The sequence below is a fragment of the Cupressus sempervirens genome, chromosome 6 (genome assembly GCF_028749045.1).
Source record: "Cupressus sempervirens isolate cs-2001-9-10 chromosome 6, ASM2874904v1, whole genome shotgun sequence".
Classification (NCBI taxonomy): Eukaryota; Viridiplantae; Streptophyta; class Pinopsida; order Cupressales; family Cupressaceae; genus Cupressus; species Cupressus sempervirens.
The window spans coordinates 474,480,057-474,496,472 of record NC_143123.1 but is presented as its reverse complement, the minus strand read 5'-3'; the positions used below and the strand labels follow the sequence as shown (position 1 = coordinate 474,496,472).

General features: G+C 35.3%; 1 protein-coding gene across 6 annotated transcripts; it reads left to right on the top strand.

Moving 5' to 3' along the window:
- Positions 1–1,392: 1,392 nt before the first annotated feature.
- On the top strand, positions 1,393–12,092 carry LOC149553108 (uncharacterized). Of its 6 annotated transcripts, XR_016353032.1 has the most exons (5): positions 1,393–1,637; positions 8,818–8,929; positions 9,096–10,305; positions 10,423–10,473; positions 11,632–12,092. XR_016353032.1 is itself a non-coding variant. In XM_089788619.1 (3 exons), exon 3 carries the CDS (start codon positions 9,167–9,169, stop codon positions 9,791–9,793), a length of 627 nt encoding a protein of 208 aa, XP_089644745.1. In that variant the 5' UTR covers positions 1,393–1,637; positions 8,818–8,892; positions 9,096–9,166; the 3' UTR covers positions 9,794–10,347. The 6 variants fall into 6 exon arrangements, 4 of the variants coding, with proteins under 4 accessions (XP_089644745.1, XP_089644744.1, XP_089644746.1 ...); XR_016353031.1 differs by lacking the exon at positions 10,423–10,473; XM_089788619.1 differs by lacking the exons at positions 10,423–10,473; positions 11,632–12,092 and having other exon boundaries at positions 8,818–8,892; positions 9,096–10,347.
- Positions 12,093–16,416: the final 4,324 nt, after the last annotated feature.

Below are 16,416 nucleotides of genomic sequence, written 5' to 3'. Positions count from 1 at the left end.
ACTACACATATGTGACACATAACATAATAAACTTGGTCTTATGAAAACCCCCGGTTAGAAGGTAAAACCATGGTGAGGATGGTACCCACAAATCTTTATTATTGCAAAAAATGACTTTGTCTAGTTAAGAGCACACAATTACCCTTTCTAGGGGTTCACCCTATTAGGAGTAATTTTGTACCTTGTTAGAAGTATATATAGATCTGCTAATATCTACCTTGTTAAAGGATTTACATAATTCTTTTAAGAGTCTACCTTGTTAGGGGATTTATAGCTTAAAACCTTAGGATCCACCTGATCTAGGGATTTACCGGTTGTAACTATTAGGAAACAACTAAATCTTTGATATGATTGTGGCACTCTCTTTCTTGTCAGATCCCTTATGCTCTCTAATTTGATTCTACTATAGTGTGCACTTCTCTTCTCTATGTCTAGATCACTTTCTTCATGCACCAATTATCTTCCTTTACCGGTTGCTTCCTCTACTCTTTGCTTTGTTTTTCTTTGTCCTTTTTTTGAATTTGTCCACTACAGGTCTTAAATGTTTACTTGTAATCGTTTTGCCTCTTAAGCCCGTCCCTTTGAATTTTTAGTTTCCCTTTTTGTATATCACACATCTCAATTATTAGATCAAACTAGATCAACTTTCAACTAGATGTTTTACCTATCTACTACTTGGACTTATCAAAATGTATTACATAAGAGTGTAATCGTGTTTCATATCCCGAGGTAACACATATGTCTTTTCTTAGTCTTCACTACTTGGATTCACATTATCTAATGCACATCTTCCTTGACCTCTATCCTAACTATCCACACTCTGTCCTATAATCATCGCTCATCACTTAATGATCACCTACTATGACAAGTGTCCTCAACATTGCTTAGTAACCTTTTGAAAACCTAGTTCTCGCCAATCAAAGGTATTAGATTATGAATACTATGATTACCATTAATGACAACCATCTGATAGTCATATACCTTCCAACATAAAAAATGATTAAGTAATGTCAATTGTCCTCATTGTATCTTTCAATGCCAAATACTTGCTTAGCAAGTTGCAAGCCAGGCCAAAATAACCACGCTTTCACCATATTTTTATTATATTATTATAAAATAGTATGATTTACAAATATAATATAACATAGAAATATTATGTTTATAAATATATTATATAAAATTAAAGAAATGAAATACTATTATGTTTTTTCCATATTGCATGTCTATTTGTATGGTAAAATACATCTTAACAATTATGTTATCCTAATAATTATTATTATTATGTTTAGCTTAGACAAACTATTTTGTATGAAGAAGAGCCACATCGTTCTATAACCAACCTAGAAGACAACTGTTCTAAATAGTGATCTCCTGTACCCCACCAAAAATTCTTCGACAGTCACGGAACAAAACCCACTTTTCGGGATCTTTTTTCATTTTTTGAATCAAATAGCCATGCTATGCCCACATTGACAAATATCTTTTAAAGGCGAGAAAAAGGTTCTTTTGTGGTGAACTGAGAGCCGAAGGCCAGAATGAATGCGGCGGCAGCATACCAAAAATGATGAAACAACAGGCTACTTATGCATCTTTCAACTACCGCTCACCACTTACTTGCCAAAAGCGATTCTATTCAGGTACGAAAATCAGACACATTTATAGTTTTTTACTTATTGAATTTGAGAGCAATCCGCTTTTCCTTTTCTATTTTTCATCAGTGCGGTTGTGATTTCATTTGCTTTAAACATGCGGCTGTTTAACATGCAATGTTTTGGAGAGGTATCCATACTGTGTTGGTTTTTTCTGATTGTATTGTGATGTCTCTGAAGTTTTTGAGGAAAAAGAGAGTACTGATTTATCAAGTGATCATGATTTTAGGATAATTTGGATTGAGTCTGTTTGGGTGGCAAAAATGTGTAGTTTTGAGTAGAATTGGGTTGTTGGATGGTAATGAGAATGGTACTGCTACTACAAATTGTATCTTGAGATTGTGGTATAATGGTGATGGGTGACCCTAATAAGGATGTTGATTCGATTCAAGACCCCCCGCCACAATACGGTGACAGATAAATCTATTCTATCTTCAATGGCAAACCATGTTTATATATCTTAAGGATGTGATTGAAGAGCGGATTTCAACTTGAGCCGAAATTGTAATATAAATATTATCTTATAAACTGTTATCGTCATGGATCATAGTATATGACCAAATATGTAACGGCGATGATTATAGGATCTTTGAGCCAAGATCGACCTAGGTTCTTTTTAAGTAACAGAATGGATGCATTGGCAAGGCTGGTTTGCTCCGGAGTAGGAAATTAGAGACTATGGGGTAGGAGATTTGACAACCCATATAGGGTAATTTAAGAAGTTCCTCGTGGTCTTATAAGACCCCATGTGTTGTGACCTAAAAGTCCTCATTCGCCTTTTTACATCATGTTGTGTTCAGCGGCCTGCCATATGGAACGGTGGGGAGCCGGATAACTGACAAGTTAACTGTACAGGTAGGCCGGATAATTAATGAATAAATGCTAGATAAGTTAGTAGGACTGGGGCTTGGAAGGTACTTCAGAAATGTTTTTGATGGGAATATGGGTAGCTATTTCCACACAATAGTACGTAATTGGTAGTGGATTGTTGGGTACGGCATTTGGCTTTTGCCATCTTTTGGTCAAATCATCTACCGATGCAAACAAGATAGGAATTGATTGTTTTTTGTTTTCTTTTTAAAGAAATCTTCTATGCCAATTTTGAACCTCGATCAAAGTCCAATCCGTACTGGATTTGGATTCTGATTCTGTGCGGTCTCTGATTCTGTGTAGAAATGTGACGGTGCGTTCATTCTTACAAACTGGGGTGAACCTAAAGAGAGCCAGGGCAGTTCCATTAGCCCCCGCATGGAACCTGTGCTTTTGTTACTAAATTAGCCTCTCTCTTTTCCCAATTAGCCTCTCTTTTCCCACTTTCTGAATAATTTCCAGCATTGCTAGCAGTCTCTTTTGAAAATTTCAAGAAGTCCTCCTGGGGTACTAGATGACTTTTGACCCTTAAACATAGATTAAACATTCCATAGTTTTTTTGGCCTAATAATTTACTGTAGATACCAAAAATGGACCATTTACATTTTGTTGCTTTGTCCATGCCATTCATCTATTCCCATTATCCCATTAATTAAATAATCACAATTATTTATTTAGTTATCTATTGTTCTTCTACTCCCTAGCCAGTTTCCCTTCTTAATTAATTTACCTATTCAACCATATAACCCTTAGCCCCATTCATCCATTAAAAAAATAAAATGGCATAAATCCCCATATTTATTTAACTTAATTCAGTTTGCCCCTTTCTTCATTCCAAATAAAATAAAGAACAATTTTTAATTTCTCTACTCCCCTCTGTCTCCAGCTGTCACATCCTCCTTTTACTACTTGCCTCCTAATACCATTGCTAATCTCCTCTTATCATCCCCCTTGTCATTTGCACATTCCTAGATTCCATAATTGACACCTTCCTAATCTAGGAATTTCTTGTCCCCTTCTTGTATGTCACAATCAAGGATTTTAAAATTCCTTTATTCCCATTCCTCCATGTGCTTGGAGTATGGGGAAAAGAAATGCCTTTATGGCAAGATCTTTCCCATACCCTAAGGATACCATTCCTAACAACCACCTTCCACCCCCTCTCCCATGTTGGCACTTGGCAATCTCTTACGCCTTGAGAGATCCAATTGATCCTCCACCATTGATCTCATGCAATTAATCTCACCCCACCATTGCATCTCCACTCATTTATAGTTCCACAAGTAGCCAATATTCCATCATCACTTGCATTTTGATTCTTTGAGCATGGTTGTGACCACACATTGAATCAAACATCATCAAGCAAATCTATGGATCAAGATGGTCAACATACCTTGTTTTTTATTAACTTGGTGACCCCCTTTGCCTAATCTTCATTGTAGTTGTGTTTTGTGACTTAGAATTGATTCTTAATGCTATTTTGATTTTTTTGAGATCACATTTTGTGGCACTCCTTTTGAAAAGGGTTTGCACTATGAAGGTTTGTGTGGTTTTGAAGGGCTTCGTCTGGGTTGGGTGGTGGGGCTCTAACCTCTTGACCTTGCCCTATATTATGACATACTCCATGAGGTGCATTGCCCTTGGACCTTGCAAGTGGTGCTACCTCTAAACTCCTACCAAGTTTTATTCCAAAGGTGCCCAAGGTGGCTTGGATTGGGGGGTCCATTTTCAATAGAGTAGTGCTTCTTTGAAGCATAGAGACATTATATTTAATTGTAAAATTAGTTTCTAAACTATGTTCTATCTTTAAGCGGCTAAAACATTTAGGTGATTATTAATAATTAAGGCTAAATAATTATTATATTGAATAATATATTAACATTGTTATTAAATTTACTCATCCATAATAACTTTATTATTATAATATACATTGACTTCCTTAATATTATATAAGGCTTATAAATATTTTTGTATATAAAAAATATTAAGAAATATATACACTGAATCTAATAATTTTTGTTAGAGTAAAAAATATAGTTATGATGAATCCAATAATGTGCGTTTCTTTTTTTTATGCTGGATCTGTGAACCCAAACCATCCAAATTGGCAATTAGGAAATTAGTTATAAAGCATCTTTGTATTTACATTGATTTTTGAGATCCAAGGGGTTGTTATTTGGCCAATTCCTTGGGACTTGCATCAAACTTCTTTCGTTTATTTATAACCACGTGCAGCTTGAAGGCCACCTAGTACCATTGTAACATGGGAATGCGTCCCCCCCCCCCTTGCCTCAAACACTAGGGACGGGGACACTCTGGGGACTTGGGACTCCATTCCCCTGTTCCGAGCAGTGCCACCAAAGTCCACCAGCTCCACGTCCTGGTGTTAACTATTTGCTAATTTGACTATTTATGTTCAATGTTCGATGTTCCAATTCAATGCAATGTTCAAGTGTTTACTCTTTTACATCTTTATTGTTGGGAGTTTAATTGAGAAATTAAGATACTAAGAAGGGTGGGGGTGAATCAAGATCTATAAAACTTTTATCCTTCAAAACAACTTTACTATATTCACCATATTAACCATCTCATATCTAGCTTATGCATAACATAACTTGAATTTTCAAATGCTGAAATAAATTTAAGTATGCATCACATCCATGAAATGTAAACACATAACACAAAAATTTGGTAACCCAGAAACCCTCCAAGGTGAAGGTAAAACTGGGGTGGGGATGACACCCACAAATCTTCACTACTACAGTAACAAAGTTAACCTATTAGGGTTACAATTTTGATCGCTTTTGATGATCGACCCTATGAGGGTTTTGCTCTAAAGCTTTTAAGACTGTTAGGTCTTACCTTGATACAATGAAGTAAGGACTCAGTTAGGAGATTTACAAAGGTCTGTATACAACCACTCTATTAAGAGATTTTCCCTGATTCAATCTATCAAAACTGATTTAGTACATGATCCTTCGGTCTACACTTACAATTGCTGATTTTGGATCTCCTTCCAATCTCTGATCTAATCTCCAATCTAATATATCTTTACGCTATCCTTCACTGCTTCATTAGGTCGCTAACTCCGTTCTTCACAACTTTCACATGCAACATCCAAAACTTAACTCTTTCGCACAATACTTAGCATCCTTGTCACACTTCGCATTCATTTCTGCGATAGCTCACTTCATATGTAAGAAAATAGGGTTTGGATCTGCCTATTTAAAGACATTTGTAGAGTCTTCTAGACGCTTCCCATTTTGCCTTTTCATCTGATTGGTCGTTCATCCCTCATAGGGATTGATGATCCACATTAGAACGCGTAACAACCTCTATAACAAACTCAACGATCATTAAATGTCGTGTTCAAGTCAGCTCAAAATGGTTTACCTCAAAGTTTGTATCATTCTAGACTTTTATGTTCTCTCTATGTTACTCGGCACATAGTCTCTGATGCTCAGTCATCACTGTTCTTCCTGTTGTTGCTCGGCCTTAACTGTACTCGGCTCCTTCTGTCTAACTCACCATCTATGTGCTCTTGTCTACTCGACATTCACTAAAACTTGGCTTGTATTGAAAGTACTCGGCAACCAAAGACTTGCTTGGCTCCTATAGAGCTCGGCATAGACATGATTATTTACAAGTCTTTTCATGACTCGACCAATATAGAGTAGCTCGGTCCCAATGATGGCCGACTAACTCTGCCTTATATATAACTAAGTGTTTGCCAGAAATAGACAACAAGACTTAGAGATACCAACACTTTATATCTTATATTGCAATACATGTTTTCATAACTAGCATTTTAAGTACCATATGTATAGTATTTAGAACCCCGATCCCCTGTCGCCGCCCCCGTGTCGTCCCCAAATTAAGGCCCCTTTGCCCCCTTGTTCCCTCGTCCCCTAGGGGCCGTTTGGTTGCTGGAATAGGAATAGAAAATTTGGAATACATTTTCTATTTTTTGTTTGGTTCGTCAACTGGAATAGGGAATAGGAATACATATTCCTATTTTGCATCTAAAATGAGCTTATACCCATTCCGAAAAATAGTTGTTATTGGAATAGACATTCCTATTCCCAATATGCATTCCTATTCTCCATTCCTATGCCTGCAACCAAATGGGTCCCTAGGGCAGTGTAATTATGACTTGTCCACTATTATTCCCTTTATCTACGCAACATTTCTATAACCTTATTGATTGTACTTTTATTGTATTCATTGATTTCAACCATATAATTATAACCTTAGTGACAAAGACTATCTCACTAGTTGCTAAATTTTGGTTTTTGTGCTAAGAAGTTGAAAATTTTGCTCTCATGTTTTGTCATTGTTGAAAACTATGAGTTTTTTTTTAGAAGTGGTAGGTGGAAAATGATCTTGTTCTTAGTTATTTTTCTTTACTTTTGATAAACTTCTAGGAAAGAATAAAGCATTGTAGTGAGTTACTAACAACCATCTTCCTAAGTGGTCGAGTATTTATCACTTGACTTTGTATCTTGGGGAAACAAGAAGAGTCAAGTCTTGTTTGGTTAATTGTCTTGAATGTTTTTGTTGTGATTACCATCTCTACTACTAATCTTTTATTTAAATCCAAGTTGTGATATTGCTATCAGGATTCAATTGTGTAGGTTTTGAGACAAACTCATTTACCCATGTTTCATGAGCTTAGCACTTATTGCATCTAGGTGATGGTCACATAGATGTAGCACTTGGACTTCCCAAGAAGCTCCCCATCCTAGTGCTACTCCAGCTCAAGTGCACTTAATCACAAAATTTCCTCCAAGGTTTAAGCCCACCATGCTTGCAACCCTATTTGCCAAACCTTGAGAAAGTGTTGTGCCTCGTGAATCATTCATTATACAGCCCTTCAAGCTCATCAATTGCTAAGTAGGAGAAATTTTCAACAAGAAGTCAAATTGTTATATTGCTGTTAGGATTCAATTGTGTAGTAAGTCAAACTCATTGACCCATGTTTCATGAGTAATTGTTCACAAGTTCCCATTTTTCATGAGAATGAATGGAACACTTAGCACTCATTGCAACTAGGTGATGCTGTAGAGTTGAAGCATTGTTACTTTTCGGGAGGTCACCTATCCTAGTACTACAGCTCAAGTGTGCTTAACCACGAAGTTTCCTCCAAGGTTAAGCCCACTTTTCTTGCAACCCATTTGCAAAACCTTCAACAAGTGTTGTGCCTTATGAACCATTCATTATAAAGCCCCTTAATCTCATTGATTGCCATGTAGAGGATATTTTCCACAGAAAGTCAAATTGTGATATTGTTATCAAGATGAGTCAAATTCATCAACCCATGTTTCATGAGTAGGGGTTCACAAGAACCCATCTCTCATGGGAATGAATGGAACACTTAGCACTCATTGCATCTAGGTGATGCTCGTAGAGGTGAAGCAGTGGGACTACCCTGGAGGCTGCCCATCCTAGTACTACTCCAGCTCAAGTGTGCTTAACCATGGAGTTTCCTCCAAGGTTAAGCCCACTTTGCTTGCAACCCCATTTGAATCCAAGTTACCTGATTATGCCACATAGACCTCAAAATTAACACATCACATTTCTATTCATGATATGCATTCTTCTACAATAATTTTTTCTCTTTGATATGCATTTTTTTATGCTTAGTACTTTAGAAAAGGTTTTTTTTAATTCTTAATATTTTGTTCGTAAGTTTTTCTGATTAGTTACCTAATCCATGTTTTACACTCTTACCTTTGATGATTTTCTTTGTATAGAGGAGTTGGGATCAATTTAAGCTTTAATACTCAGGAAATAAAGCTTTTTTGAATAGATTTTTAAGTATGGCCTAAACTCAAGGTTGTTGGCACACAATACCTTCTTCTAGAATGGCATTTTCCCTCTAAATTCATTTCAAATCTGTCTTAGATGAAAGTCAAAGATTCTCTGGAAGTATATGATTAGTCAGTAAATAATATTTGTATAACTCTGGAAGTATATGATTAGTCAGTCAATAATATTTGTATAGTGGATAAAATCGCTCCAAGTTATACTATTCTTATTAATGATGATTTGTAGATGAAACTTTATCAGCAGAGTAGAATGCAATTAATGAAATAAGTGGAATTTTCTAACAAATGGTCATTAAATTAAATAAAAGTCTGTATGGAGGCAGTCAAATGGGTTTAATGGGATCTAGCAGAGAGTATGTTTGTAGAAAAGAACTCTAGGTTTAATATTTTCACAGTGTTGCATGCTATAAAATGAATTTATTTGATGTTTCTAATGCTTCTGTTTTTTTTGATCCTGATGGTTGCACTAGAATACAGTGAACTTCTAATTACTCTCAGGGGCGTAGAACAATTAAGCATTATCATTTGGAGATGAGGCAGCACAGGTACTCACAAAGTCACAGGGAATCCATTTTAATCAGGGTAAATGAGCAAAAGAATAAGGGCATCCTATATAGTATACTGTACATAAATATCTCCACTTGATGATGTGTAGGTGTGGGGATAGGAATGCCATCTCATACCTATACTAGATTTTCCTGGTGATAATGATAATGAATGATGGGTTTCTTTTGGTATTGATTTGCAGATGTGGTAACTCTAATCCATTTCACATGCAAAGTTCTTGAAGCCTAGAACTGAAAGTGCTTACTTTGAAACATGGCAGCCTCTGCAGACGAGCTAAGTGAGACTGAAATAATTCAAATTCCATTGATAGACTTGAGGGGTTTCTGTCAGGATGAACTCATTATGATAGCAAGATTATCTGGAGAAGATACTGAGCCAAAATTGAGTAATATGGCTAGTCCCAAGATAGATAAATCCATATTTAATGAAAGTGCAGGAAGCAGAAGACAAACTTATTACGGGCATAAAGTTCCTAGGAAGCGGAGAAAGCCCGACCTGGACTCTGGTGCAAATGAAGCTTGTCAAGGAATCTCCATGAGATCAGTTATGAAGTATTCAGCGAGGGAAAAGTCTGGCAGTAACAAGAAGTCAGAAAGAGACATATTAGATTTAGCTAATAAACTTCTTCACATCATGGACAATGAAGATGGAAATCTGATTAATGGAAGAGATTCACTTTCTTCAATTGTTTCAGAGAAAACTGATATTCTAAAGTTTGCACACAAACACAAGCAAGATGATCAAAGCTACGAAGTCCTTGATGCAAATTTATATAATAAAAATGAGCACTCCAATTGTATTAATGTGAGAACCGGAACTGCAAGGAGAGATTTGGGGAATGGAAAAGTTAAGAATGTACAAGGATCACAAGAAGATTAAAATGACATTGTAGCTAATGTGAGCTAAAATATAACAGCATCCAGCAGTACACCTTACGTACTAAAGAGAGATTCAGGAAAGAAGGGAGGGCAGTCATGTGAAAATTTAGAAGAATTACAAGTAGGTTAAATTAGATAAAGTTGTAGATGATTCAAGATCAAATGAGCAACAAACCATCAACACACCCACGGAGTATTTAGAGGAACCTCGAAATTAAAGGGAGTGATGAGAGGAATTTCAGATCTGTTCAAAAAATCAGAAGGGTTTTATAAGGTCGATATAAATTTGGACACTTGTTCAAGTTAGGCTATACTGGAAACCAAGAACACTTCTGAAAAGTTCTGAAATGGCATAAGGAATGAGAGGGACATACCAGGGATGATGTCATGTAAAAAAGCATGTAGCTTTTGACATTTTATAGAGTTGAGCTTGAGATACAAGCTTCCCAATGGTTGGAAGGTTAAGGTCATTCTACCAAGGACTAATTGTGAGAAATATAATTATATTCACAGGTTTGTAAGTTATGCCTATTTTATGTTTCTTCTTTTGGAACATGTTACCACTGTCTCCTAATATTTGAATTTCCCCTCTTTTATTTTTTCACGCTTTTCCTGTTTTACAAATTTCAGAAGTTGCTCTTGAAGCCCTATTTCATGCAACTAAGTATTGGAGATATTGAGGTAAAATAGATAATTAATATAGTTTTAATGTTTATTTATTATAAATAACACAATAATGGGTATCTGAAGAAATGTCTAGCTGGATGCAACAATTAGTCCTTGATAGCACTATCTTATGTTTCAATGACTAGATAGTTCTTTATTCTTTTTGTTGAAGCCTCAATGGAGTCCAGTTTACCGAATTGAGTGAAACTAAAAAATTTAAATCATCTGCTAGCAGCCAGGAGAATGTAAATATTTCTTCTGGCCCTATTGGAATTGAGTCTGTTATGTATTTCCATCAGCATACATGGGTTAAAATCTTCAGGCTATTACATGCTTTGAGGAAAGTGTTTGTTGTAGAAATCCATTGAAATCTTTTTAAGCTTGGTTGTTTGTCAACATCATTTGATATTAATAATGTGAAATTGCTATTTTTCCCCCCTTCTATTTCCATTTAAATTAAATTTTATGCGTGCTTAGCAGGTTCCCTTGAGGAGGCCCAGCAAAAATGCTTGTGTGAGAATCCATATTTTTTTCAAATGAAGCACTTCCAGTTATTTGTTATTTGGGTTGTCCCTGGGGAGGAGTTAGAAAGGAATGAAACCTTGGCCTTGCGTATTATGAAGGCCTAGTTATAAAGTGGGTATGTTTGGTGTTAAAGTTGTAGCAAAAGTTTTTCAACCTCAAAGGTGAAATGCACAATATGGGTCATTTGCAGATTGCATCTCTTAGAAAGAAGTAAACACTAATTTAGCTTCTCGATGAGAAGATTTCATCAAGTGCTCAACAGATGAGAAATGCATAATGCTTGGCTTTATCAATCCCAGTTTCCAATTTGGCAACTTTACACATAAGAGTGCAGGAAAAAACTTCACTTCAAGATGAGGAAATGCAATCAGACATTATTCATATTGCAATAGAAAGGGGTAAAGGTATTGTGGAGTTCCATGATGTGTAATGCAACACCAGCTCCACTATACCACCATAACTTTGAACCTATATGTTAAATCTTTTTCAGTTGTTAGATTTGTCTGATAACGTTTCACAGAGTTAGCAGCTGTGTAGGACAATTAAGGAGCCATTATTAAAAAATGAGTAGATGAGACTTTCTTCCATATGTTAACTTCTTGAAGGAATGTGGTTGAATTGAGATTGATCTCTTCGCATTCATGGCAGGATGCTTAAGAAGGCTTTGGAGTTTAAGTTCTCTACAGCCAGAAGATAGACTCAAAGATGGGAATGAATACGTGGATATTCATGACAACTTGAGTTCTCTAGATGGCATGTCCTTTTGAGATCAGACGAAGCAAGTATAAAATTCAATAGTTATGTAGGCAAGTTGTGCAAGCAGTGTGGTAATATTTTTGATTGATGTTGTCGGTATGTAAGTCACATTGTTGCTCATGCTCTCTTGTCCCATGGCAATTGAGGAAGGTCAAGTCTGGGAATGTATGTAGAGTCTACAATTCTTAATAAGGAAGTTGGATGATCAACACTCTTATATTTCTGGACATTGACATGGTGCAAGTCAATAGGAGACAAACTTAAGTTGGCACTATGTTTATGCCCATAAACTTGTCCATGTATCTTTTGCTCAAAGTACTTGTTATTAAACCTACACATCCATTTTAGATACACATGCAATGCCTTTTTATGCACATGGAGGTGTTAAACAAATGTTCTCATCATTTAAATTGATCATCTTTCTTGTAGAGGCATACATTTCATGTGCCCTTCGTCTCTTGAAAGTTCAAATCATTCCTCGAGTCACACACAAATGCTAATTGAGAACTCACATGTGGGGATGACACCTTTTGAATGTAAAAACTCTTCCTTGCCACTTACCCAACATAGGTGCTAATTTTCTTAATGTAGTCATTTAAGAGGCTTTAGAAGCACTTAGGCACATGCAGATGACACATTTGCCACTTACGATTGTATTTTAACCAACAAAGATGACCCTTTCCTTTGTATCCATTATTCTTAACACTTGGTAAACGTGATCTAAGTACATGCTAATGTCACTCAATTTTTTTCCCAACTATACTTGGTACTTCTTTTTTGCTTATGTTAGCAACTAGCAATGGGGTACTTGTTTTTCTCTATTTTGTTGCTTCAAAAGTTTATTCACTCCTAAAATGTTGCCTAATAGATGAATGAGAAATAAATGAGAAGTTCAAGCACATAAATACACAAATATCTCCCTAATTTTAGACAAGTTGCCCTTGTTTCTTTTTTATAAAAGCAAGGTGACCTAAACAGTCACAAGTGCTATCCATCACTCCAAAGGACTCGTTTGGAGTTAATTTATGATTGCTTGTCACCCAAGTGCCTCAACATATAATCTTTTTGCACCCAACCAAGTTTCTTCGTTCTCAAATTCTATTTATTGCATTGGGAGAAGTCTTCCTTCCTTAGATGTGCTTCATGGTCTCTTGTTAACACATGATTTGGCAAATAGTCAATTCATCCTTGAAGGATTTGAAAAACTCATGATTGAAATCTTGAGTCTAATGTCAAGATTTCAATCATGAGTTTCAAACAACTCATGACTGAAATCTTGACATTAGACTTATGTGGATATAACGATTGAATAAACAAACAAGAGAGCATACACTATGTTGGAGTAATCCATTTTTTCTCAAAATATCCTTAGGTTTTAGCCTTTTTTGGTTTGCTTGGGTTCTTTCCCTTGCACACATTTTCTAAAAATGCAACCTCTATTGTTTCATGGTCCTTTATACGTGTTATTTATTTATTATTTTATTTGTAAGTTGTGGGCCAAGGGCCCACTCTCTTCTATTAGAGCATAAATGAAGACAAAGTTACATCAATCTTGCCACACATAGAGCATAAAAACAAAAGATAGGTAAACCAAAAGAATCCTTGGAGAAAGAATACGTGTAGAGAGAATTATAAAGAAGAACAAGGACTCAAAACTCATATGATGCGTCCAAAACCAATTAGAAGCAAACAACTTAAGATTCAAAGCCAAAACAAACTAAGGTCTTTTAAGTTTTGCAAAAGGAAAGCATATATTGTCTCCTAGGAACCCTCAACAATTTCCTTCCCTTCAATACAAAGTGTTTTTTGCCTCAAACGTCCACCCCTTTTTTCTTCTTTGAAGCACCATAATCTAATAAAGATTTACTAACTATTTGTGCAATCTTGCATTTTTGTGGAGGAGCCAACATATGTCATGGTCAAAATAATTTGGATTTGTATCATCCAAATCCTCTATTTAAGGGAAAGTGCCCTCTGACTCAAACATCCTTCTTTGTTTAAGAGGGATATTTTTGTTGAAGGGAATAAATAGAGGAGGTATTGAGTTAGTGGGCTGCACTTGAACAAGCCCTATGCCAAATTAGGGAATAAAGAGCTTGTCATGATTTCACCAAATGAAATTTGGAGTACTAGACTTATCTTTCCTTTTTTACGGCAACTACTCCTAGTGCTTGGTGAATGGTAGAGAATGCATGCCTTAACTTTGTGACCCATATTATTGTAGTGAAATCATCTAAATATAAGCCCTCAAAGTTTAAAATCCATGTCCAACAATTAGAAGAAGATTGAATCCAAATGGAATACAATGAGGTTTAGAAATGTGTACCATAACATAGGCCTTGATGTACTTGGGTCCTGAACAGAGAAACCACCTCTTTAGTGTATAGTTTAACAAAGTTACCCATTTAATTGGCCATGTTATTGTGAGATTTGCATTCCACATAACCAAGGGAAAATTGTAAAGCTTGATTCATACAGGTACTTCTTTAAACTTTGCAGTGGCATGGTCAAAGAAAGGGGTACATGGAGTGGGATAGAGGCCTAATTACGCAAAAAGCCATGGTCCATTTTGAATGCAACCAAATTGAATGAAAATAGGAAAAACCTAAAATGCAAAGGTTCAATCACAAGGGGAGACAATTTACTCCAAGTAGATTTAGCACATTCAAGGATCGAATCAAACTGTGAATCTACATAAACCTCGAGATGAGAGATCGATCTCCAATGTTTGTAGAAATCACCTTGATATAGTCATCTAAAATGATAAATTTATTGGCTCATTTAGTGAAGACCACCTTTTGATATAATCTTTTACTTCAATTTTGATTTGTGTTTTCCAATTTGTTTGCTTAAGTCTATACTTATATTTTGTCAAATGTCATGATCTTACCAACTCTTGTTCTTGTAACATGTTATTGCTTGTGTTAGCTTTATTCCTTAATTTTTCTTGTTCATAGTCAAGCTTTGACTTTAGATCCCTACTAGCATTCCATTTGTCAAATTCATTTTACATTATATGGGTCTATCACATGATGATTTTTTAAGTTGCGAGCTATTGATATTGTGTAATTTGTAATGTGTCACACTTACAAATTTACTTAATGTTTTGTTGTCCTTGTGTTGAGTTGATATGCCTTGATGGGTCTATCAATGCTTATATGTATATGTTAGGGAGTTAGTGTGAAAGGTCTTGCTAATCTGTTATAGTTGGCAATACCTTATTACATTTTCATACTTGCTTCACAAAGTAGTTTGGGAGTTAGTACGAAAGGTCATGCTAATCTGTTATATTTGGCAATACCTTATTACATTTTCATACTTGCTTCACAAAGTAGTTTGGGAGTTAGTACGAAAGGTCATGCTAATCTATTATATTTGGCAATACCTTATTACATTTTCATACTTGCTTCACAAAGTAGTTTGGGTTGTGGACCCCTCTCATACATGTGATGTATGATGGCTTTATTCAATTATGGAAAGTATTTTTTGTTGAAATGTAAGTGGCATGATTCCATTGCATAGTTGATTCATTCACATTACAATCTTCAATGTTGGCCTTGATATCATACCCACAATAGAGAATACCTTTGGATACCAAATTTTTATGGTTGGCAACTATTGTGTGGTGGCAGAAATATGGCAAGTTGCTTCTACATTGTATATCTTGACATTAAATTTGTGGGTGGACCCACTTTCATTTATGTGATGTGTAATGGGGTATCACTACTCTTAGGGCAATGTTGACATGGTCAACATTTGGCAACATTTCATTGCATAACATACTTCCTTTACATCATGGTTTTGAGTGCGAACCTTTGTTGATGTGTGTTCATGTATATGCAAACATAGATTTCTACAACAAAACTGCCTCTTAAAAAATATTGTAAATTCAAGGAAGTTACAATCTCAAGATTTGTATTGTCAATTATTGACATACTAGTTCCACTCAAGGTTTGTTATATTTACTCTCTTACAAAGGGATTAATAGCTCTTTCTTTCCTTTTCTTTGTAGTAGATGATCTTGTAAAATGATTTTAAAAGAGTCCACAAAAATACATATTATTTCTAGATTTTGAAAAAAGATGCACAATTTACAATTTCTAAACATGAATAATTATTGTCTCATGTTATCATTAGAAATTTGTAAAAATTTGTTTTCATTAAAGTCGTTTTGTAATAAGAGATTTAGATTTTGCATTGGATTTCAAATAAAATTCAAAACATTTAGGTTTGAAGCATGAATGTATTAAATATGTAAGATACACATATACTCTACAAGAAAAAGCAAATACAAAGCAAATTGCATGCACTTCATTGGAAACTTGCACTATGTACAAACAATGTTATCTTAAAATGATAATCGATCAATTTGGAATGCTTGAGGAAATGGTGCAATGTTGAATTTCCTATAAATTTCAACCAATGAGATCATGTAATTAACATAATTTAAGATTGTCTTTTAATATTGGCTCTCAAAATGCAAGCCTTCACAAAACATTTAAAGTTTTGAGTAAAGCAAAAAGCATTAAAAATACACATATTTACTCAATTTCAATATGAGTATATTATATCTCAACAAATTTCAAATGCCTTAAAAAGAACAAGAAAGACTTTCATGGTTCAAGAACATCAAAACTCGTTTCAAAATTGGAAAGGTGTGAGCATCCTTTTGCTTTG